Genomic DNA, 26,587 nt, shown 5'->3' on the forward strand with positions numbered 1-26,587 from the left:
AAAATGGAAATGTTAGCACACTCAGTTGGGCACATACATCATCATGGAAGATTATCACATCTTCAGTAGCAAAAACCCCTTTCATCTGGCATCAAAGGAATGGAATGTATCATACTCAGAGAGAATGGTTGTTCCTTTTAAAGAATCTACCTTGCCTTATATTTCTAGCATGGTGTGCCTGTTGCAGCTTTCAGGCTACAATCCAATACACACTCGCCTGAGAATAAATCCCATTGAATGGGTAGTAAGTAGATAGGTATTAGATAAGGATTTCATTGCCAGTTTTCTAGTACTAATAATTTCCTGTTACTGCTCCAGCACCTTCCTATGTCCATTATTCTAAGACTCAAAACAAAAAGTGATTGTTATTTATAATCTTTATTAACTATTTTCTTTAAAAAAAACCAAGCAAGAAAATAAAAACAAAATTAAAATAATTCAGATTATTTACTGGCACTTTAGTTAGGAAATAGCCTATTTCTTTCTCATGCAAACAATGCCTCTGTATGTTTATTCCCATTCAAGATCGAAATGCTGCATCTTAAATTGCTTTATGTAGTAATGGAGCTGCATGTCATATAGAATTATAGAGTTGAAGGGACCCTGAGGATCATCTAGTCCAGGAAAATGTAGTTGTCCCATACAGTGATTGAACCTGCAACCTTGGTGTTATCAGAATAATAATAACAATAACAATAACAATAATAATAATAATAATAATAATAATAATAATAATAATAATAATAATATTTGTATGCTGCCTATCCGACTGGGTTGTCCAAGCCACTCTGGGCGGCTCCCAACAGAATAGTAAAACATGACAAAACTCCATGCTGTAACCAACTGAGCTATGTGTGTGTGTGTTTCAATGAGTAGGTAAGCTAAATATGCAGTAGTTTCCTGGTACCAGTGATCAGTAGTGGAGGCTGCTAGACTCTAGATGTCACTGCACTGCCAGATTCCTTCTCAATTTTCCTCTCCAACTCTGATAAACTTCACCCTCCTCTGCTAACCCCTCCAACTAATATAGTTATTAACAAATGCAAAGCACTACAGGAAGCGTTTCTGTTTCCTTGGGGTCCCTTCCAACTTTACAGTTCTATGACTGTATAGTTTGGTCTGTTCTATATCTATCTATCATCTATCTATCTATCTATCATCTATCATCTATCTATCTATCTATCTATCATCTATCTATCTATCACATTTATATCCCACCTTTGCTCTAAGGAGGTCATGGCGGCATGCACAGTTCTCTTCCCATTTTATTCTCACAACAACCCTGTGAGGTAGGTTAGGTTGAGAGACCGTGAATGAGTCACAGTCATCCAGTGAGTTTCATGGCTGATCAGGGATTTGAACCCTGGCCTCCTAGTCCAGTACTCTAGCCACTATGCCACACTGGCATTCTCTAAAAGAAGGCACAGAATATTATTACTTTTTAAAATTGAATTTATATACTGCCCTTACCCAGGGGTCTCAGGGCGGTTCACAGAATAAAATCAAGATATAAAACCACAAAATACCTGATAAAAATAAAAACAACAACCCAATAGCGCCCCTAGTAGTAATTTTACTACCTTGCACCTGTTCCCAGTAGAAAATCTAGTCTCTTTCCAAGCAAGAACAGGGCTGGCCCACCTATGAGGCAGACTGAGGCAACTGTCTCAAGCGGCAGAATCCCCCAGGGAAGCGAGGAGAAGCAGTGGCAGCCGCTTCTAGCAAGTTCTCGTGGGAGTTCCATGAAATCTCACCAGAAGCCACTTCCACGTGACTCTGGTGAGCAAGTCTTTGATGGAAGGGCAGCAGCGGGAGGGAGTGGCCGCCCCTGGTTAGGAGTGCCATCTGGCAACTAAAGAGACAACTCTTTAGTATTCTTCCCCTCACTGTCACAGGGCACCCAGAAAGTTTGGAGCACCCCCTCTTCTCTTCTCCCTGCTTAGGATCATCTGGGGCTTATCAGATGATGGCAGGTGGCAGTGCTGTGAGCAGCACCACAAGCAGGGGTGGAGGAAGGAGGGGGCGGTGGGGGCGGGCCACCCTGGGTGTCTACGCTGAGTGGGGCGACAGTAGGCACATGCCCACCTGCAACTCCCAAGCCTGCCCTGAGCCATCGGGGGAAGCGGGGCAGGGAGCTGCGTTGCTTTGCTGGTGGCATTCCTCCCTTCCCCCTTCGTTTTGACAGCTGGGGAGGCTTGGGAGTTGGGGGCGGGCAGTGCATCAAATGTCAGCCATTAGCGGCTCGCTCCACCCCCATGGCTGGCTCGCTCCGCCCCTGGATGCAGGTCGTGTGCACCGCTCCGTGCACCAGAGCAGCTATCCTGCACCTGGGAGGGCACCCTCGGAAGTGTGCCCATCTTGGGCAACACAAGCATATGCTCCACTGCTGAACACAAGCAGCCCCAGGCGACTTGAGCTCAGCCACCATTTTAATTTCCCACAATGCCTCAAGGATGCTGTGTTAGGTCCATTGAGTCTACAGTGGCTAGACTCAGCCATACAGCTCTATTCAGACTGCTGCACCAGATTCTTTCTTTTTTAAAATGGGTGGCCGAAGGTAGGCATCAGCGGTTGGCCCTCTTGGAAACCTGGCAGCTACCCAAGGATTCCAGGTACTGATTTCAGCCCTGTACAAAAGTAAATTGGGGGTGGGAGGAAGAGGATTTCAATCCAGATTCTTGTCCAAGAAACCCTATAGTCCAGGCCTCGAGTATCAGCAATAAAATCTGCAGCAGATGACATGATGACTTTAATTGTATACGCATCGCACATTTCTGGGTAGACTCTTTCAGGAAAGGCAGCAGAAACTAGTTAATTTGCTGGCAAAGGAAGTTAGTAAAGTGGTTTTCCTCCTGCTGAATTAAAAGAAGAAGACAGAATTTGCTATTCCCCTTGCATTAGATGGAGGTGAGCAAAGGCAAATGTCTCGTGCATCCTTTTTGTCAACATTTAGACCTTAATATCTAAGATTAATAATGTATTAGCACCATTCCTCTCTAATCCTAAGCACCTTTACTAAGCGCACAACTGTTTTACTTGCAAATTGTTTTCACCTGACTTCTAAATGATCTGGCCAAGTGCCAGCTTTGCAATGTTAAGAAATGAAAAATAAAACCGCAAGTAAACAATACAGTGTGGGGCAGCATCTTAAAATGGAGCGCAGTGCAATCTTTGCAGCAGTAGGTGGCAGTGCAAAATGCCTTATATCCCAAGCAGGCAGCAACGTTCTGGAAAATGCTGTTTGAAACATCCACAGTTGAGTTCGATGAAGCCTCCCATTTTGCCAACCCCCTGTGGTTTTCCACTGAAACAGCAATAGCATGTTTTTGAGGCTGCAGTGTCTCTTTCTCTTTTTTCTTTTTCTTTTTTAAAACCACTGACAGCTATTCCTCTAAAAAGCCTCCTGATGGCAGAGACCTGAAATGAAACGTCCCTGAGAAATTATCTAAGAGATGAGGGGATGACACATACCAATGAAATGCAGCGGCGAATGCAGTGCCCAAGGTCACCTTAATATTTACAAACTCAGAGGGGAAATAGCCTAGTTTCAAAGGTACAGCATCCCAGCACATGGGCTTTAATGACACAGGCTGGGAGCAATTGAAACTAATTGAATGGCGCCACGCAGTATCAGAAGTGGAAGTCGGCGAGAGGGGGGATCAGGTGAACCAGATCTGATGCTGCGGGAATGCACAGCTGTGCCTCCACATGAAAGGGGACTTGGAAGGGAGGATGGCCGCCTGCCCTCCGCTTTCACGCTGAAGATAACAAGAGGACTAGTGTGAAGGCTCTACGTCCCACTGTGCAACACCAGAACCAGCTGGGTCCTGCTGAGCTGTTAGGCGGCTCAGCTGCACGGATCCTGCTGTCTGCCGATGCAGCAGGCAAGGGGAACTGCACAGAGCCAGAATTGCTGCTTGCACTTCAGCTCAAGTAAGAATGAGGAAGCTGAGCCCTTCAGGCCTCTCTGTCCAGGGCTTGGGAATCTCCCCAGTCCACATACCCTCACCAAGCCTGTTCCACATCCTCCTTGAGTGTTTTTGCCTGGTTGGGACATGTGCTGTGATCATGCCTCCTGCTGGCCTGGGTGGAAGACGATGTACATAGAGCCATCTTCCTTTTGTGGGGCTGAAACAAAGGGTCCTATCCATTGCTCTTCATACTTTTTCCTAGCGCCACGTCCACCTTTGGGAATGTGAGGCTGAACAGTGTTTCCATCCCTGAGCCACATCCCAGGGGTAGGTATTATGGGTAGGTGGCGCTGTGGGTTAAACCACAGAGCCTAGAACTTGCCAATCAGAAGGTTGGCAGTTCGAATCCCCGCAACGGGGTGAGCTCCTGTTACTCGGTCCCTGCTCCTGCCAACCTAGCAGTTTGAAAGCACATCAAAGTGCAAGTAGATAAATAGGTACCGCTCTGGCGTTAAGGTAAACGGCATTTCCGTGCGCTGCTCTGGTTCACCAGAAGCGGCTTAGTCATGTTGGCCACATGACCCAGAAACTGTATGCCTATTCCCTCGGCCAATAAAGTGAGATGAGTGCTGCAACCCCAGAGTCAGTCACGACTGGACCTAATGGGCAGGTGTCCCTTTACCTTTACCTATTTTCTCCTACTTTTTAAATTGCAGAGTCATCCAATCCTCAAATCTTACACAACACATCTGTTTCTATGCTTAGTAGAGATAACAACAACAACAACAACAACAATTTATTATTTATACCCCGCCCATCTGGCTGAGTTTCCCCAGCCACTCTGGGCGGCTCCCAATCGAGTGTTAAAAACAATGCAGCATTAAGTATTAAAAACTTCCCTAAACAGGGCTGACTTCAGATGTCTTCTAAAGATAAGATAGCTGCTTATTTCCTTCACATCTGAAGGGAGGGCGTTCCACAGGACAGGCACCACCACTGAGAAGGCCCTCTGCCTGATTCCCTGTAACTTGGCTTCTCGCAGTGAGGGAACCGCCAGAAGGCCCTCGGAGCTGGGCCTCAGTGTCCAGGCTGAACGATGGGGGTGGAGACGCTCCTTCAGGTATACAGGGCTGAGGCCGTTTACGGCTTTAAAGGTCAGCACCAACACTTTGAATTGTGCTCAGAAACGTACTGGTATCCAGCCTTCCTTGTTGCATAGTTCTGTTGGGATTCTTTTTTCATATACAGCTGAGAAAATGAACACTCAGCTGAGCAACTAGAGACCATGAATGTTAAAAATCTAGGAATGGAAAATTTCTGTGGTGCCCCACTTCCCTCAATGCCCTTAGCATGTACTTGTTTTGCTTAATGGGTAAACCAGCCCTGCCTGACAGTCACCCCGACCATGCCCCTTAACTCCCACAGCTTTGCTCCACATGCAGCAGTGCCAAGCTAGGACTTCGGACAGCACCACTGTAGCGTCCCGTAGGTTTGAGAAAGGTACTGACCATGTGAAGATACCTTACATTGAGTCTGCCCTAGTACCAGGAAGCCAGCAGGGGTCAAGATACAGTGGTACCTTAGATTACATACGTTTCAGGTTACATATGCTTCAGGTTACAGACTCCGCTAACCCAGAAATAATACCTCAGGTTAAGAACTTTGCTTCAGGGTGAGAACAGAAATCGTGCTCCAGCGGCGCGGTGGCAGCAGGAGGCCCCATTAGCTAAAATGGTGCTTCAGGTTAAGAACAGTTTCAGGTTAAGTACGGACCTCCAGAACGAATTAAGTACTTAACCCGAGGTACTGCTGTAACTTCAAAAGTTGCATTTATCGGTCAGCAACAGATCAACAGCTCAGCAGAGCAACTAAGACTTGTTAGCAGGTAAGACTACGGTTCCTGCTAGTTTCCAATTAATTATGGAAGGAACCACACCCAGGGAGGAGTGCAGTCACACTACAGTGACCAAAGAAGGAAACCCTAGTATGCATTAACTACACACTCTAATAGGAAGTAAACTTCGCACTTGTCGCATGTAAGGAGCAGGGGATCTGGAGAGATGCAAATGTATTACTTTACACTGGATCCCCTCAACAATCAGCTACAATCTATTTCCTCCCTGTAACTGGTGGACAGGACAATGTCTTCATAGCACATTGCAAACTGCTACCCAAGATCTTGAAAGGTGCAGCTTTTTTGGTGACACATGTACACTTGAGGACACATTTTAACTATCCGATTCTGAGAACAGTCTCAAAAGCTGGTCTACATGGGATTACATCCCCCCCCCGAATCCACGCACATAAAAAAAAAGATTGTTATAAAGCAGAAACGTTTTCTGGAAGTGTTGCAAAATATTGTGATTTGATTGGCTTTTGACATCTGGGGTTAGCTAAATAAGGGGCAATTTTAATACTGATCCCAACCCACTATGATCAGCTCTGCTGTGGGTTTATTTGCAGAATTAAGGATGCTTATTTCAGGTGTGCTGCTGATTCAGGATTATCTTGAAGAAATAATGCCCTGTCTAAATGCCTACAGAAATTCCACCGTGTTTCAGCTTTATATCATTTTGTTCACCATCTCAAGTCATTAACAGATCAGTTTGCCTGCACGAGTTTCAAAATTCCAGCTGTTTGTGATAACTGTAGATAATACAGCTATGTTACTTTTCTCTTGATCACTTCCCCATACTTTAGAGGCACGTGTTGCAAAATGCATTCACTGTATTTTCCTTTCTTTGGATAACAGCAGCACACTCTGTATCTGAAACAGATAAGACTGCAAGCAATTTTAAATTCTAATCTCTGTGTTTTATAATTATAACACATTCTAGCCCAGAGTCAGGTATACTTTACTCTGGGATGGAATATGCCAGAACTATAAAAAACAGAGATTAGAATTTAAAATTGCTTCCACATGGAAAGCAATCTGCTTCACTCTTAGCTGGATTTAGCGGGTCCACTTACACATCACCAACAAAGAGGAAATTCACCAACAAAACAGAGGACAAGGAAGGACATTGATATAATAATAACAATAATTGCATATACTGATTTATGTGTATATGTATACGTGCAAAGTTAGAAAGAAGTTTTAGAATTTAAATAGAAATGCAATACATCTCGCCATTGTGGGGAAGACTGTGACCAGGTGACCTGTGTGCCTGTTCATTCTGCTGTCTTGGTACTAGCTGCTGAAGCAGATTAGTGCAGGGTGGGGTGGTCCAGCTGCTAAGCTAGTTAGGTCGCTGTTGTTTACTGGGAGAGAAAGGGGGCAAGATGCCAGGAAGGGTGGCGTGGAATTGTCTGTTCTGCTTTAAAAAGAATGAACCATGAGAAGGGACAGCAGCAGTGACCCACATGCAGAGAAGATAGCATGCTGGCTTTATCCCATCCAGTCAGCTGCTTCTGACTAACTGTTGATGGGCAACTTCAAGGCTGCTACTGTCCCTTCTTGTGCTTCTTCATTTTTTAAAGCAGACCAGACAAATTCCTGGAGGGTAAGGCTATCAACGGTTAGCTAACCCTGATGGATATGTTCTGTCTCCAGTACTATTCTGAATACCAGCTGCTGGAAAGAGCAGGAAGCGAGAGTGAAGTTGTGCTCAGATCTCCTGGGCAGGTTTCCCATAGGTATCTGGTTGGTCACTGTGAGGACAGGATGGTGGACTAGATGGGCCACTGGCCTGATCCTGAAGGCTCATCCTTTGTTCTTCCGGTCTTGCTTCAGAGTACAGGCCTCTGTAAAGTGTGACACCTGACCACCCTATCTGAAATGTAACTGACTGACTTTAAAACTTCAGCACACTTGCAACGTGCAAAATTAGGAAGTCCTTTGCTTTGCATTCTGCTATTGCAACAGTCTTGTGTGAGGAGGGCCTACAACGGTGGTGGGTTGGGAGGAAAGCTTAGACACACTCAGCAATAGAACTGATACACAATGTAAGAAACACATTTACCTGTTGCTGGACCAGTTTCCATTGGTGAGTGTGTGTAAGCTTTCAGTCTTCTAATTTAGGTAGAAGTCACTTTAGCAAGATGCATCACCTTACCTATTTTGTCTCTGGTGTTCTGGGACCAGCACAGGAGTAGCACTATATAACAAACAAAAGAAGTTGTTCAACACAGCAGGAATAGCCTTACCTATTTTGCTTCTCTTTCTACGGGACCAAACCACTGTCGCATTCTCACGCCCTGATGTAGGAGAGTCCTGATAAGCCAGAAAGCTGCTGATCTTGGATCAATGAAGCTAATAGCATGCCACCTTGGATTCTTGCATAAGGACAATGCGAAACCTCCAAGGCAAGAGCTCAACCCCCCCACTCCAGTGGCGTAGCGTGGGGGGTGCAGGGGGGGCCGGCCGCACCGGGCGCAACATCTGGGGTTAGGGCAAATCCACGGGTTAGGGGGCGCAAATTACTTGCCTTGCCCCGGGTGCCGACAACCCACGCTACGCCACTGCCCCACTCCAAAAGCCTGGCTTCATTTTGCATGGGAGAAAACAAGAAGTCCCATGATCCCCAGCAGGAAATAGGGCTTCTTGCATCATATCCACTTAAAGACAGTCCTTGCAGGGCTTCTTATCCTCTGTTCACTCAACTGGACCCCTTTTGCATTCCTACAAAATGCTCAAAAGGCTCACATGTCATTAATCTCTCATTAACTAGTACTTCCCAAAGAGCTAGATATTGTGCTAGGTAGCCCATTGCACCTGATCTAGAAACTCAGCCCTCGCATATTTATTTATTTTCTTCTGTACTCACACTTACCTGAGCTATTATTTCCTGCCAACATGGTTGGACTAACAGAAGACCTTCCGAGTCTGCTAGACACAAGCGGTGGTCCTGGTGTGCCATCCCATTCCTGAGCTTTTATTGGCTCTCTGGAGGAAGATGCCCCATGGTGACCTCCTCTCTCTTTGTTTTCCAGCTTTGGTAGTGGCTCAGTGCTGTGGCTCCTGATCTTCAGCTCATCTAATGGTTCTGCAAAAGAGGGAAAGGTCACAATCCATTATACCATGCAAATTGATTCCATCTATACGCCAGTGCTTTTTCTTTTTTCCCAGTTTAGTAATCAGCTAATTGAGCTCCACTGTAAATGCATGCCATAATCAATAGAGGACCACGATAAACGGACTTTATTAAAATTATAGTGGTGATTGAAGTTTGTGTCAGAATAGCAGGGAACATTCAGAATACAGACAGAAATGCTACATGCAGGATTAGAAGGTTGCATTAAATGTATTTCCTGAAATCTTAGATAATATAAAATACATTTCACAGGAAAGCTTTTGTGTGTTTTGTTACTGATGCCTATTCCATAGGAAGAACTCCTGTTTTCTTTTTCTTTAAAGTATGGTCACAATTCAGCTTGGATGTGCTTAACCAACGGACCTAGTGCTACCTAACCACACTGGATTGTGACTAATCTTGTCTGCTTAATGCAAGAGTTGCCCATGGGGTGCCTGTGGGCATCACTGTGCTTGCCAGTACCTCTTATAGTGCCTGTACATATATACATATATAGCTTGCCCAAAATCCTCATTCCACGAGAGACGGTTTACTCTTCCTGCTCACTTCCTGTTTGCACTGGTTCAGCCTCTCCTACACTTGAACACACCCTTTCAGACATGCTCTCATTGGATGCACTAGAATTGAACACACTAGGATTGGATTCCCTTGCATTCTAAAGTGAGGAAAGGTGAAAAGAGCTTTTCTCTGTGAGTGTGGACAGTGGGGGGTGATGTAGGTGCCTTTTTTCCATGGGGGTGGGGGATGATGAGGGCATGCAAATGTCGCCTTCATGCTCTCCAACATCAAAATCGGGACACTCATTTTTCAGTCCCGAGCTCTCGTGAGAACCAGCTGACTTGTGCAAGAGCATGAGACCAAAAAATGAGCACCCTTTGGTCCAGCGCTCTGGCGCAAGCAAACTGACTTGCACCAGAGCTAAAGACAGGACAGTCCAGGATCCAGTCAGAAGCTGGGGTGGCTTCTGTAATTCTGGGGTGTCGCACTGAAATTGCGTCTTGTACTCCTGTCTCTTTTTGTGCTTTTTGTGTAGAAGCCGTTTTGCGTCAAGCTACCCCCCACAGCAGCCATTTTCTGATTGGCATCCATGACACTTCCTCAAAATTCTAAATGTGCCCACTGGCCCCCAAAGGTTGGCCACTCCTGGCTTAATATTATTCCTTTCAGAGCTTTCCATGTGAGAACACTGAATACTTGGGTCTTAGTCAAGGGTCATCAATGTGGTGACCTTCAGCTGTTGTTGAACTACAGTTCTCATCATCTCTAACTGTTTTGTTCTGTTTTAATCTGGTTTCAATCTAGTTGTTGTTTCTTGGAGATTTCACTGAACACCAGTGTTGCATTTGTATGTAAATGCTCGAGAGATTTCGGTGGTTTATGAACAATTTATAGCACTTAATATAAATAAACAACCCAATTCTACTCCTTCTCCAGTTGCTTTTAAGCTTAAAATATTAGTATTTGCATAAACATTATGCATTTCTGTTTCACCCGTCCTCCCATAGGAAACCATGGCAGTTATGCAACATCAGAAAAAAATCTTTACAATAATTAAAAATCTAAAACTGCATCTCTAAAAGATGAAAACATAACAAATAACAACAACGGTTGGCCAGAAAACATTAGCCAATATGACTATCTCTATTTAGCAGCAAAATGTGTGGAAAATTGTGCTTGGGGGGGGGAATCACTTGGTGTATTAGATTTTTGGCTGGAAAAGCTAAACTGGACTTACTTAGATATTATGTGGATAAACCACAGAGAAATATAGAACCAGAGAATTGTAGTGTTGGAAGGGACTATGAGGGTCATCTAGTCCAACCCTCTGCAATACAGGAATCTTTTGCCCAATGCAAGACTCAAACCTACGGCCCTGAGATCAAGACTCTCATGCTTTACCAACTGAGCTATCTTGTGGGCTCTTTTACCACTGTATGGTGGGGCTTCGTCTTACATGTCTGTAATGAACAATTGTACCAGTCTCTTGCCTCAGCCTTACCAAACATATGGAAAATGTAATTTTTGAGCCGCATGCCTTTTCAACTCCTTATTGACTTTGCTACAAAAATATTGTGATTAATTTATGTAATCTATGGTATACCTGATATGGTTTTTTCCTGCGGGGTACTTCATCCTGATCCTATCCGATCTGACCTTTTAAAAATCTTTTTCTTGGTACTGTTTTGCATTATTTTCATAAAAATCAGAATTAAAAATATTACACCAAAAGCAGGAATTCCCTGGCAGCCCATGTCCTCGGAGCCATTGCCTCCTCTAATGAAAGATGTACCATGCCACTCTAAATGGTCATAGCTTCCCCCAAAGAATCCTGGGAGTTGTTGGTTGTTCAGGGTCCTGAGAGTTGCTTGGAGAATCCTATTCCTATAGTAAGGCTACAATAACCACAGTGGTTTAACAGCCCATCTCTCTCCCCAGGAAACTCTGAACATTGTAGTTCCATGAGAAGCACAGGGCTTTCTTAAGCTCCTAGCAACACTCAGCACCCTTAACAAACTATAGTTCACAGGATGTGGGAAACCATAACTAACTAAAGGGTAGGGCGGTTCATAAAAAACATTTTTTTGAAAATGCCTGCTCCAAAGGTCTTAACTTACTACACTAGGGAATATATAGCTATATCTGAAATTTCATGCATAGCAGTTAATATCTTGACCCTCCTCCACAAAAATAGCTGTTTACTTGGCCCTTTCCCTATGTTGTGAAGGCTGAAATTTCAATTCAGTGGAGCAGGGTCAAGATATTAACTGATATACATGAAATTTCAGATATATCTATATAATCCCTAGTGTGGTAAGATAAGACCTTTGGAGCAGGCATTTTTTTAAAAAAGATTTTTATAAACTGCCCTTCTAAAGGGGCATGATACTGTTTCAACTGTGTGGTGCAGATGTAGCCAAACTTTGCAGCATTTCACTACAAAACAAAAGCATAGGCTGGGATGCAGATTAATAAGCATCCTGTTGTAATATCAACATTGCAAGATAACCTCCCAGGCTTGAGGGCTGAACGATGACATGGATGGAAAGGATAAAGAGGGGGACTCTGGGATGAGTTCTATTTGTATCCCACCTTTCCTTGTGGTGGAAATACATGCCCCCCCCCCGTTTTATCCTCATAGCAATCCTGTGAGGGAGGTCAGGTGGAGGGACAGTGACTGACCCAAAGTCAGTGAGCTTCAGGGCTGACTGGAGAACAAACTCCCTGTGGTTGCCTAGGAAGATGAAAGGCTTAATAGGGGACAATGAGGATAATAATACTTAGCATTTGTGCAACATTTTAGAGCATTCAAAACACCTTGCACGCTAGATCTCTACAGAATATCTAAGCCTTGCCATGCACTTCCAAAAGAAAATTTGCAGTCCAATCCTAGCAATGTTTACAGAGAAGCAAGTTCCACTGAGATCAATAGGATTCACTCGCTTCCTAATATGCACACTTATGATGTCAGAAGGGGATGTGTGAGGCAACCCCACCTTGCCGCCCTGGGCTCCTTTGGGAAAGGCAAGATATAAATGCAATAAATAATAATAATAGCAGCCTCACAGTCAGAGCTCTGGGCTGGGCCCTACCTTGCTTTGAAGTGTCCCAGCCTTAAACCCTGCATAGGAGAACTATTTGCAAATCCAAATATTCAGTCCTCCCATTGACTTTCACTGGTAAAATCAAAGCAACAATGAATTGCTTGTTTTTGCAATTGGTACTTGACATTTGGAGACATTGTAGCCCCTCAAGAGATTAATCCTACAAATCTTCAGATCGGTAGGCCCAGCAGTGTTTCCCCCCTGCTAGCCACTATCTCATGATCTTATGCTTCCTGAACTCCGTGGTTGATCACCTAAGCCCCTTGAGGATTGGAAACTGAGAGCTAGCTGGGGTGTTCCAAGAGCTAGCTGAACTTCCCAAGGTCCCTGGCCAACACTGTTACCACTACACCATGGTGGCTTTCAACAGGAACTATTGGAAGAGAGTAGAAGGAACAGCATAGCATGTGGATAGAAAGAGGGCAAGGGAGTGAGATCTGTGCAAAATAAGAGGCAATGCAAAACTGGCCCTTATCCAGGTGACAGTGATTTCTGCTTTCCATTACAATCCATTTGGCTTGCTATCCAGAACACGTCTCCAATACTCCATCAGAACCCTTTGGGTAAAATGTTGCATGTCAAAAACACATCCTCAGTAGTGTTAACCAATTCTGTTAATCAATTCTTAAGGCCATTCTTGTGCACAAAAATCTGTTTGCAGTTGACAGGTCAGTTAATATATTTACATGGCAAGCTTCATTTTTGTGGTTATCTAAAAACTAATAAAGCTAAAAGAAATGAAACAGTCTGGATCAGTCTGCCATCTCACATGGTCCATTCTTTGCCTAAAGAACATTGTTATTGGATGATATTTATCAGCAACACAAAAGCACAACTTTTAAAACATTGCTATTTTCCAAACCCTATAAGAAGGAGGAAAAAACATAAACCAAGGGAAATTACATTTTCAGAGAGCATCATTCAGGAGACCTTTCCATTGTCTGGATGTGCAGTGGTGAACTTTTTCCCCGGATTTAATATTCTTTGATGAATATGAAAAGATAATTTGGTGTGCCCGCTCTCTGAAATCTCCCACATCTGAAGCAAAGGTTGCCTTCTTTTCTGTGGTCCAATTCATCACACCTCTGCAAACAAATTGGGGCTGTGCTTGCCACACATATCAGCACAGATAAAGTTTTGTGAGTAATAATAAAGTTTCAGCTCAGCTGCAGCGACTACAGCATATCACGAGCTCGTCCTACACTGGAGCAGGACCCTGGCAGAGACACATGCCCGACTGGCATGTTCTCTCCCTCCTGGTCGATTATTCGGGAGCCTCAAAAGCTTTCTTCAGCCTGAACATCACAGCGACTGATGCCAACAGACACCGGCACACTTAGGGAACCACAGAGTCTTCGCAGCTTGCGTAACAGACCTCAGCAACTCATCATTTTGGCTAATCTACTTTATTTACATATAAACACACATGGAGCACTGCAACATGGCTCCTTCTCTCTCTAGCATCAGACAGCAAAGAGAAAGAACAAGGACAATAGTCCCACTTCACAGAACACAGTAACACAAACATCCTGTCTCCATCACTTCCCACTCTGTGGAGTCAAAACATATATCGTCATGTGATAGACAACAATCCCATGACCGCAATCATGGAGCAGGAATTCTAACAGAGCAGTGCAAATTCTATCACATCAGAGCAAATTCCACCATTTCAGCTCTGCTGGTGCAAAGCACTTCGATGCATGCAATGGAACTTCCTCTACTGTCCCTGCCACCCACCCCAGCACCCTAAAATAAGCTCTGGAGCAAATTTGTGGTTTGAAGGGCAGGAGCAGAAGAGGGAATGGAAGTCCTGTTGCATAGCATTGGATACCAATGTGTATTTTAAGGTTTAAAGGTACCCCTGCCCGTACGGGCCAGTCGTGACTGACTCTAGGGTTGCGCGCTCATCTCGCTCAAGAGGCCGGGAGCCGGCGCCGTCCGAAGACACTTCCGGGTCACGTGGCCAGCGTGACGAAGCTGCACTGGTCAGCCAGCACCAGTGCTGCACACAGAAATGCCGTTTACCTTCCCGCTATAAAGCGGTACCTATTTATCTACTTGCACTTAGGGGTGCTTTTGAACTGCTAGGTGGGCAGGAGCTGGGACCGAACGACGGGAGCTCACCCCGCCGCGGGGATTCGAACCGCCGACCTTACGATCAGCAAGTCCTAGGCACTGAGGTTTTACCCACAGCGCCACCCGCGTCCCTCATTTTAGGGTGTATTGCATCACAAAATACATATTTTATATGTATTTTTTATATATGCAGATCTTGAAATGTACTTTATAATAGAATTTGTATTTTGTAAAAAAATTGGGTACCTTTTCTGAGCCAAAAACTATGTCACAAATTTTGGAGAAATCTGAAGAATAAGTACATTCCAAGTGACACGTGCAGGCCACATCACTTCCCACTGGAATTCATAGGGAAGGAATTCCTCAGGCACCTCAACCTGTTGCATCCCTTCGTGGTTACTAGGCTTTTAAATGCGAGAGGCAGAGTCTGGCAGGAGAGGGCATGTAGGCTCTGTACAAACTGTGAATTCCATTTAATAAGCTACAGCTTAAAACAAAAGCAAGCTGATAAATCAAAGCTGCGGAATTGCTTAATCTAAAAACTCTCTCATTGAAATGAATGTACTCTACCTAGTCAGTCTCACATGCCTCCTAAGCACATATTAATTCTGGAGCCTGGCTGTTATAATGCTGAGTGACAAACAGTAAAGATCTCTTTTTAGGCAGCAGAAAAGCGCAATCGAAGGAACTGCAAATGAGGGCAAATCTCAGCTAGTCTTCTATAAGTAATCCAAAATGTATCAGATAACAATGCATGTATTATTCATTCATCTTTGTCCCCTGTCTGCTATAAATCTAAATAAATCATAAATCACCTTTGCAGAAAGCAATTTTTTTATTTATTTAGAGAGATAATGAGAGCCAGTTTTGCCAAACTATATTACTAATATGAAAGGTACTTTAGAGCAGCGCTGCAAAACAAGGTCACACTGACCCATGGTGAAATTTAGCATACTGAATGGCTTTGAACCCATTCACTGAATGGTTTCTGAGTCGTCCCCCTGGGAGCTGATTTATACAACTACCCAGTACCTGGGAAATCACCATATTTTCTTGTTGATGGGTTTTGGAATGATAAAGCAGTCTGATAAATACTGGCCTTTATGTCAGTATCATGATTCATGATGTCCTGGCTGTAGCACCTTGAAATATATCAAATCATTTTTTTATTTATTTAGGCAATATAGGCTTTGTGGAAAGATTGCCCCACAGATATCAGCTCAGCACCAAATGTTGGGTACACCCAGCAACCATTAAAAACATGCTTTGAAACATCCCCTTTTTCATGGGTAGAGTCGTCATAGCGACCCATAGTTAAAGGTAGAAGTTAACAGATGTGTCCCTCTTTTTCACTCTTCAGAATATGGCACCCCAATTTCCTGACTATTAATACTAGCTCTTGACATTGATTGTTAGTGCAACTGATACAGATGTTTTACTGACATGATATGTATTGCTATACGTTGTTATATGCCATTTGTTTATTTGCACTACAATTCTTTTAAATGAAAGCTGGTTTACAAATTATTATTATTATTTAGAAATGCATCAATACGATGACTTTTCCATGCACACTACACTTATGAGAATCAGCCCCAAGTTTCTTAAGGATCAGTTTTCAAAAGCAAAAAAGAAATGTTCTTTTGTTTCTCAGTGTGGAACTCTGCTTGGGAACCATATTTGAGAACTACTTGGGCGGCTCAGATGGATGACACCCACATCTGACTATGCATCTGAATGCAGATGATGTTCATCCACATGCCTTTACTTTTAAAGGGATGCACATCTAAATGCACACCTCCATTCTGCCCCAACTTACTCATTTTATACAACTGGGCTGGATCAAGGAGCATCACTTTGGTTTCCTTGACAATAGAGACATGGTCTTTCTCCCTGCAAATACGGTAGTTTCTTACCCATTCCAAAAGCTCCTATTTAGCACCCTGCATTTCACACTAATCTACATGCATTGCACATACAGCTTCAGCTAAGACCTGAATGAGTCCTTTGATTTCCCACCCTGTAGTCACTGTCAGCTGCCACCGCCATCTTTTCACTTGCCCTCGCTGCTGCTGCCACCATCTTACCATTATTTAGATCATATGGGCCACGCTCCAAAAAAAATAGTTGAGTCAAAGGACGTAAGTGCACTTAACTCTCTGGTGGATTGCCTTGGCACATATGTGCACAATACGTTTTAAATGGCCATTGTAAGGGAACGTCTATAGGAGCTCTTTCATATGTAATGTACTTTGATTGTAATATTGAAAAATCTCTGCATTCATTAGCAAATTGGCAGGGATTGGCATGCCAGCTGCAAATCAAATACATTATTCTGTAGCATTTAGATGCATATTCTAGTTTTAAAAATCTGCAGCTACAAATGTAAAGTATTATTCAATTTTGAAATCAGAGAGAACAGACCTCTGTTCTATGAATGGATATAATTTCTTCAGGAAATGTATAGAGATATATGAGTACATTTATTGTAACTAAAAAAAATGTATTATCGACCTTATTGTCCAAGACCAGACATTTTAGGGCTATTTATTTTTTATTAATATTATTATTCTTAGAGATAAATCTGTTATTCAATAGGCATGAAATGGAATCTTGAACTCTCATTTCCCAATGCATCTCTTGCAATTTTCTATAAAAGTATTCCGCAACTGCTGTGACAGATTTGTATCTTACAAGGTAAATGCTCAGTCAATGAAACCTGATGTTGACTGCGGTAGAAATATATACAGTAGGTTGGGATTCAAAGCATAGCTTGAAGATTGTCCAAAGGCTTGGCTATGCCTGCTGCCCAGTGAAACTGTTGACTTTCTTCCCACCAATGAATGCCATGCCTTTTCACAAACTACAGTGGTACCTTGGTTCTCAAACTCAGCCCATTCTGGAATTCCATTCAACTTCCAAAACGTTTGAAAACCAAGGCACACCTTCTAATAGGCTGATTGGCCCCGGAAACGATGCCGACAGCTGAAACGGATGTTCGGCTTCCATAAAACGTTCGCAAACTGGAATACTTACTTCCAGGTTTGCGGAGTTCAGGAGCTGATTTATTCATCAACTAAGCTGTTCAGGAACCAAGGTACCATTGTACTTCGAAAAGCCCCCTCCATATCAGGAGAGGTTTCCTATGAGGGATAGGTAGCTAATCCTAAACATACACAACTTTCAAACCTCTTTTTGTACATAGAATTCATCACACAATTCTGTAGATTATACAGTAAACCAACCTTTGATCCTCAGATGAAAGGGCAGTCTAGAAATTCAACAAATAAATAAATAGATTCAGGCCATATATATGAACCAATTTATGTGGTCAGAACTGGCAACAAGAACTGGATGATAAGTTTTCATCCCATCTACTGCATCCTTCTGGACCAGAACAGATTACATTATCAGACTCATCACATTCAAAGGACTCTCTCCTCGTTGCCCCCTCATTGTAAAAGCCAAACTTTTCTGAATAAGGCAACAGCCCTTTCGTCATGAACCCGGACTCAGATTCCCATTCTTTAGGAGAAGAGGCTGAGGACTCTGAACTTGAAGGGGAAAGGAATGCACAGCCAACCTTGGAAGAGTTTCCAGCCCCAGAAGCACTTTCACTGGACAAGCCTGTGTGGTTAGTACCCCTCCAGCCCCACGATGTGACACCGCTGTTCTTGGACTCAGAAGACTCCATTGTAGAAATCCCAGTGATAGCAGAGCTCAGCCACACAGTTACAACAGGAGACAATTGAAGCAAGTTGGGCTCCTTTAAATGAAGAAGCACCGTCCCTTGCAGTTAGGGCTACTAGTGCTATATAGGGATCAGTTTGTTGCTTCAGCAATGGCAGAGCTCTGTGTCCCATAGCAGAGCCTGAGCACTCCATTAAGCCTGACCCGTAACTTGCCTCATGCCTGAACCTTGTCTAAGATCTCAGAAAGTGTTTGCTCCCTGCTGAAACAACAACTCTTACTACAGATGAGCAGCTTCAGCCTGTGATCTGTCCATGGTACTGATCAGCTCTGCCCCTAGTTTATATGATTCTCCTCAACCAGCAGAGTCTTGGCTTGCTGGCATTGACATTTGCTTTGTTCAAGTTTACGTTCACTTTACCTATTGAAACCTAACCTTGATTAATGTGACTTAAGTGACCATGCTTCATTGGCCACAATGCTACCTGATTAAGAAGTGCCACAATAGTATTTCATTTCCCTAGAGCTCAGAGCCTAGCCAGAGCAAGACAGGACAAGCCCCTTACCCTGTTTCAATGTTGCTGTCTATTCAATCACCTTCTCTAACCTTCTGTACACTGCTATAGACTGCATCTAAAGGGATAAGGCAACTGAATAAGCAACGGTGATGATTTCAAGGGAGTGGACCCACTCCAGAAAAGGTTCCCAGTAACAATACATTGACTAGAGCTTCCCATGCCCCAGTTATTGAGCTGATGCTGAATGTGGATGGTCAGGAACTTCTCATTCTCACTGTGTCTGAGAAACAAACTGGTTGGGTGAGATAGAACATGAAGCTGCCTCATATCAAGCAGATTGTTTGGTCCATCCAGCTGAGTATTGTCAGTTAGAAGACTCTCTGGAAGGAATCTTGCTCCCAATATCTGTTTTTGATCAGATGCCAGGGACTGAACTTGGGACCTTCTGGGTGCAAACCATGTGCTATGTCACTCAGTTACAGTTCTTTCTACAAAGTGTTTGCATCCCCCCCCCCCCGGGTGTGTTTGTGTGTGCTGGAACATAGGAAAGATTTAATAAGGGAGGAAATCAATGATACAACTCCTTCCCTCTGAACATCACCTGTATCCTATAATCCACATCAACAAGTGCCTTACACTTCCAAGCTTTAGTTGCTAGTACCATTTGCCTTCTGACCAAACTGCGGGAGGCAGTGGAAGACAGAAGTGCCTGGCGTGCTCTGGTCCATGGGGTCACGAAGAATCAGACACAACTAAACGACTAAACAACAACAACAACCATTTGCTTAGTATGCTTAGTAAGTTAGTTCCTCCTAAAAAAAATTGTTTGCCATGGCCCCGAATGTGTCCCTCTTCTATTTGTAGCTCTCACGAACAGAGCAAAGCCAATCAGCCGTGCAACATGTTCACACTGGCACACTGCAGACATTTGTTGTCTTTTCAGTCATTCCTTGCTGAGACTGTAACTTCTGGAAATCTGTTGGATAAATTGCAACTCAAGCTTGAGCAGTTGAGTAAACAAAGAGGAAAAATAAAAAAGTCTGTGTGCATCAGTGTCAAACAGCAGCTGCCTTGAACAACAATAAATAAAAAGAAACCCAAAATTACATTTGTTACATAATTAGGTTCCCTTCACTGATTCTATGTCCTCTTGCAGCATGAAGGCAGATTGGTCTTTTTTTATGATGATCCTAAATTCATCAAAGAGAAGCAAACACAAAATCAGACTCCCAATGAGGAAGCCTTTCCAAAACAGATTATTTTTGTATCCATTACTGAAGGTTGCACAGACCTCATGTGCATCCACTTTGTGTGTGGCTGAAAGATTGAATGACTGTACCCATGTTCATACCCAAAGCATAGATGGTGGAACTTGAACAAACTGGTGGTTGAAGTCACTTGTACATACATTACAGTACATACAGTAGTTGTCTGAACTACTGAACATGTAGCAACTATTTATCTGTGCACAGCTTTATTTTCCAAATTACAGCAACAGCAATTTAAGCGTCGTGCAATCTGCCTACCCAGCATGTGGTGTTGATCATTAGCATTTTGTAGTATTTCCCACTTGACTATTTCTGACTCATTCCCACTGTAATGCAGACTGGGATTTCTGCTGAGAACTTGCTTAAATCAGAATGCTTAATTAAACGGGCTGAAGGTATGAACAAAGAAAACGAACATGTATACAATGATCAATCTGCATTTGGGTAAACCCAGGTGTATATGCTGATTGTATGTGCATTCCCATTCCTTCATCTATCCCCACTTTGTGGATGGGATGGGGGCCACTCAAGAATTAAAAGAAGGACAAAGAAGGAGGCAGGAAGCATGGTGGTTGGAAGGTCTCTGTTTCATGTTGAACAACCAATAAGAGGCAGATCAGATCAGGAACCAAGTCACCCAGCTCTCCTCCCCTTCCCCCACTAAAGTGGTGTTGTTAGAGGCATGACACTCCAACCTAGTAAGCTGAAGATTTTTACAATAATTTACAAAGCAGAGTGAGCTAGTTCAGTGCTGTACAAGCACAACAGAAGTCTTAGGGCTTTATTTAACGTAGCACTAATGCAAATGTTCCATCAGTCAACAGAATGTTCTCCACCTGCGCACACCCTAAATCTATCCTGGGTTTCCTCTCAACCTTCTGGAGCAGGTTTAGGGTTAGTGGGGGGCGGGGAAAGGAGGTGTGTATGCCCTGCTGTGCTCTTGGCAGTTCTTGCATGTGTACAACTATTTCATGGAATACCACCTTAAATAGCCAGGGAGCTCCCAACTTCAACTGTTGTCGTTGGGGAGTTGAACACATTCTTCCCACAGTGATGATGTGTTTGGCTGAGAGGTCTACAAACACAGCTGCATCTGTGGCTGAACAAATTGCATCACAAACATATCAGTTTCAATATTAATCAATATTAATCAGTTGATATTAATCAGGGTTGGTTGGATGCCATCTGATGAATTGTTCAGCCTCAGGAAACTCTGGCTTGATGTTCTCTCTTCAGCAGTCTCTATATTGACAGAAGTTTCATTGAAAGCCAATGTATAGGTGCTCTTAGTTTGCACCTAGTATGGTCTGTGTATCATGCAGTTACACATGCCTTGTTGTTGTTTAGTCATGTCCGACTCTTCGTGACCCCATGGACCAGAGCACGCCAGGCACTCCTGTCTTCCACTGCCTCCCGCAGTTTGGTCAAACTCATGTAGTACAGTTCAAATAGGTGATACATAGCCATACGTATCAGGGATAGCTTGAGAACTCAAATTCTAGTTCATTTATATTTCTCTCTCTCTCTCTCTCTCTCTCTCACACACACACACACACACTCACACACATCCCTTTGTGCATCATCTTGCTTCCTAGGACATTTGCAGATCTTCCCTTCTATGCAAATACTACTGTTACCAGAATTTTTTTTAAACGGACTTTACCGTAAAACCCATTGGAATAATTAGTGTGCTGTGTCAGTTCTTGAACAATCCCTAAGATCCTAATTTGCGATGAGTAATAATTGTAATGCAACTCTCTTTAATTTCCCTGCAGGGGTCTCTCAAAGCCTGCAACCCTTCCCCGTGCAAAAATTCATGTCATTATCCTCAACTATGGATGGGAAGGATTATTATGCACTCACATTTTCAAAAGATTTGAGGACTTAGTTAGGCATCTGAAGATTTCAATAACTTCAATGTTTCAGTTTTTTTTTTGCTGGATGAAAAGTGAATCTTGGGTGTTATAGAATTTAATTATCTGTCAAGTGACATATACGGGAAGTTGAAAGTGACTAATCATATTAAAAATTGATACATTTGCATATCAGGGTACTGCCAGCAACTCAGGGATCTTCCAGGTACAAAAACAAAACAACTGATTCCAGAAAGTCTGCAAAAGCTGAATATGGGCCAGCACAGTTCAAGGCCTAGCTTGCCAGCCACACGCCCAGGGTGCTGGTCATGGTAGCAGCTAAATATGTTGACCCTAACGATGAGATAAATGTTCTCATATTGTAACTGGATCATTGCTCCTACTGCTCCAAGCTCTAACCAATTAAAGTTTAACCGTGGCTTCGGTCTTGAGGTAGCTTGTTCTTCACTACTTCCTAACACAAATACAGCAGACCCTCCAAGTTTCCCTATTTTCCACTTTTCGTTAGGACATGCCTATTTTCATCGGATGAATGTTGAAGGGTATGGAGTTTTCTGACCCCCAAACTGTCTGAAAGCAGTCCTGTATAGGGAAGTTTTTTAATGTTTAATGTTTTATTATGTTTTAATATATGTTGAATGCCACCCAGAGTGGCTGGGGAAACCCAGTCTGATGGGAGGGGTATAAATAGTAAAATATAATAATAATAAAATATTGTGGGGGGCCCAGGTAAGCCCCACCCCACATAATCGATCACGTGACATGGTGCACACACACCATTTGAATGGCAATGCCCATCAACTTTGTGGGGGCCCAGCCCCCTCAAATATTTTATTGCAGGGGCCCAAGCCCCCACGGCCCCCTAGGAGTTGGCTCTCTTAGTTTGTACCGGTATGTCCTCTCTCTCTCATACCTAAGAATAAATTGATTAATTCCCATGGTGCTGCCACTAAAACCTTATTAACATAGTGGACAGCATCCTTTTCTGCCATGGTAGTGACCAAGGGGTTTGGTTCCCCAATGGGGAGATCAAATACTTTGATAGTGAAGGACAAGAGTTTAGTAGTAGAGCATATGCTTTGCTTTCAGAATATCCCAAATTCAATCCCTGGCATCTCCAGATAACGCAAATCTGGTAGTAGATTGTGGCATAGGCCTCTGTTTGAAACCCAGGACAACCACTGCTGATCAGAATAGGCAATACTGGACTCCATAGTCAAACAGTTTGCCCTGGTATAAGGCAATCCTAGATTCCTAAACTCTCCCAAAGTTCCATATAAGTGAAGCAAATTCCAGTCAATGATCAGAGAAGTGCTGTCTATAGGAGAGAGGAAAGTGAATCCACACAATTCACGCACATCTGCAATCTGGCTCATTTCTTTCTGCAAGTAACACCATAAATGCAGTTATCAAGTACATTAGACCAGGGTGTGTTCAGTGTTGCTCTTCCACCCCAAAGGTGTAATTTATTGCCACTTGCTACATAAACCCCAGGACTAGAAAATAAAACCCTTCTCAAATAAAAGCACCTCAGCTATACAGGCTTCAAGATACCTCAGACTCACTCATAAAGTGGTTTTATAGGACCTGCAGGGGAAAGTATATCATGCTCACTTACTTTGTTAAACTACTAAAGGCTTAGAATACAATCCCTGCCTGCGCTTGATTCATTTTCCCAAGGACTTGAATCAAAAGCATTTCCGACATGCTGAAGGCAAGGCAGAGACAACATAATGTGAGTGGCGAGAAGGACGGAAGTCAATTGCGCCACCTGTTTTGTGCCCTCTGATTCTTCCGACAAAAATTAAGTTCTTCCTGCCTAACCTGAGTGTGAGGATAAAGAACCACAAGGCAGTAACCAGCAAAGAGCAATTTTGGGACCTGAGCATTTTCTTTTACTTGGTAAGAATACTTTTAAAAAATATATAGCTGTCTAGCCTTCATGGCTTTCATTAAAGGTTGTCATTGCATTAAACATTTTAGAATCGCAAGGGAGACTTTTGAGAGAGGAAAACTCTCTGATGATCATTCAGTGGTGGTTATTGTTTTGTTTGTTAGTATGCTAAGTATCTATGTGTTTTTGTATTGCAAACCACCCTGTGATCCTTGGATGAAGGGAGGTATAGAAATCCAATCAATCAATAATAAATAAATAAATACAAACTCAGATATGAAAAGGGCCTTATATGAATAGTCCTAAACTAACCCTGGAACTCAAAAAGCAAATGAGTAAGTTGCATGGCGCCAAGCACACCAAACTCCTGAAATCCCCAACAGTAGGATAGTTCATCAATGGAGGTACTGCACAGTTAAAAATTGATCAATGGCATGACACTGATCTCAGTGATCATCAGTAAAGAGTCAAATAAGTAAATACATGGTTTGAAGCACTTACTCTCTGCAGGCTCTTTAGATCTTCTTCCGCTGGAGGATTTCCTCAGTAAGCTTCGTCCTGAGGTAAAAAGGCTGGTTAATTCCTCTAGGGGACTGGTAGGTGTTCTAGAACGGGAACTACTTTGCGATGATGACCCGTAGGTATTGACAGAGGTGTTTACCATTTTCCCTCCTTCTTGCAATATGTTTCTGGCTGTAGAATGAGGCACTGATGGAGAACTTCTTGAGAGACTTCCTGAATGTACAGAATCATAAGGAGGAGGTCTTTTGAGACTTAAGGGGGTAAGTGACCGACCCATATTCACAGGAGAGGGGGAGGCAGAGTGGCTTTTAGGATAGCCATGTGGAGACTGTGTTCTGTATAAGGTAGAAGGATGTGGAGGAGAAGAAGAATGTCCTGGAGTACTAGTTCCATGAGATGCTGTCTGGTCTTTCTCCAGTTTTTGATGACTTGGAGTGTGAGGTGGCAGTGATGATGGAGAAGCTCCAGCTTGCTGCTTGATATAAGACACGTTTTCTAGCACAGGAAGCTTTGTGACTTCCAGTGGTGTTAAAGGAGATTCATCAGAATTTGGGGAGCATTGCACTGGTGCAGGTGGAAATACCAGGAGTGGAGGTCTATGAGAAAGCAAATTTGGAAATGGTGGGGGTATATCACAAAGAACACCCTTGGGAGTGGATGGCACTGAGGACTTGGTGAAATCAAGGTCAGGCACTGTGGGAGTAGCACACTGAGAAGAACAGCTGTGATGGTCATACTCACATGGACATTTTGAATCTTGGCCTCCATCGTCAAAGATGGGGTATTTCATTTCCTCATATACTGCCTCACTTTGATCCTCCTCATCTTTTTTGAAGTCTCTAAGTATATTTCCAACCATTTCGATATAAACCGGTTCTTCTTCCTCAGTATCTGGAGCAGGACTGCTGACCTGTGATAAGGAGGTATCCCTGCTTAGTGTTGACTTTGTGGGGCCATGTTTTTTGATGTATGTCTCATCAAAAGATGCACTTAGCTGAGTGTTTGGGTTCCGTTTCGGCTTAGGGGGAGGAACCTTCTTTGTATATTCATCGCTGTGAGGCCTTGGTTTGGCCGACACTGCAAAGGAACCAAAATACACATCGATCAGATGTTTAGTCAAAACATTGTCCACCTTTCAAACACCTATAGTTTAGCTACTCTGTTTTTACTCCTGATTTGTTTCATCATTTCTCCTGAACTACATGATGCAATGGAAGCAAACATTTGACAAAACACCATTCAGACTTCATGAGGCTCACTGGTATTTTAGATTTAATCTCCAGTGTTCAAAAATGATATTGTTTCAGGATAACTAATGTAAATGTGCCTCATGTTATGCAGTAACCTTTGCTGATCACCTAAGTATTTTGGGATGAACTTGAGAGATCTAATCTTTTAACATCCTAAGGCTGCAATCCTATATCTACTTATATGACAGTGCACATCCATTAAACTGAATGGGGAAATGAGCAGGCATGCTTATTGGCCGTAGCTTATTCTGTAGCCTTTAAAACAGGCTTCCTCAACCTTGGCCCTCCCTAGCTAGCAGGACCAGTTGTCAAGGATGATGGTAATTGTAGTCTCAAAACATCTGGAGGGCTGAGGTTGAGGAAGCCTGCTTTAAAACAGCTTCTTTCTGCTTGCTTTAGGAAGTACAGAGCTTTAGAATGACAATTAGATAAATGGCAATTAGATTGGGAGGAGCTGAATTTAACCAAGTTTCTTAAAAAATCAAAAACAAATTGAGATAACCATAGTCAAAACAAAAAAAAAAATTTCCTTCCAGTAGCACCTTAAAGACCAACTAAGTTAGTTCTTGGTATGAGCTTTCGTGCATGCACACGAAAGCTCATACCAAGAACTAACTTAGTTGGTCTTTAAGGTGCTACTGGAAGGAAAAAAATTTTTTTGTTTTGACTATGGCAGACCAACACGGCTACCTATCTGTAACTGAGATAACCATAGAAATTTACATAAACTGCTTTCTTGATTATTCTGTAGAGATTAATTTGTATGAAATCCTTGACCTTTCTATTGAAATGATCCCAAAGCAATGTTTTTATTTGCAGTTTCAAAGACAGTCCAACGTGTTGTTCCTGGGTTTATATTTGTAAGAAACAGATAAGATCCTGGGACACACTGAGCCTTCTAGACTTCCACTGAAGCCTTTACAATACATTCATATGCATAGAGTCTTAG

General features: G+C 43.1%; 1 protein-coding gene across 5 annotated transcripts in view; it reads right to left on the minus strand.

The window, feature by feature from the left end:
* The window catches only part of NYAP2 (neuronal tyrosine-phosphorylated phosphoinositide-3-kinase adaptor 2), a 145,203-nt gene that overhangs the window by 23,654 nt on the left and 94,962 nt on the right, over positions 1-26,587 (minus strand). For 3 of the 5 annotated variants that reach the window (XM_083613761.1, XM_083613763.1, XM_083613760.1), the window contains exons 4-6: positions 24,368-25,465; positions 8,684-8,896; positions 7,967-8,008 (exon numbers count right to left, since the gene is read on the minus strand). In XM_083613761.1, coding sequence (XP_083469887.1) covers positions 7,967-8,008; positions 8,684-8,896; positions 24,368-25,465 — 1,353 coding nt within the window. The remainder of the gene's footprint in view (positions 1-7,966; positions 8,009-8,683; positions 8,897-24,367; positions 25,466-26,587) is intronic. The other 2 variants (XM_083613764.1, XM_083613762.1) reach the window with 1 other exon arrangement.

This window comes from Podarcis filfolensis (genome assembly GCF_964270895.1).
Source record: "Podarcis filfolensis genome assembly, chromosome: 5".
Lineage (NCBI taxonomy): Eukaryota > Metazoa > Chordata > Lepidosauria > Squamata > Lacertidae > Podarcis > Podarcis filfolensis.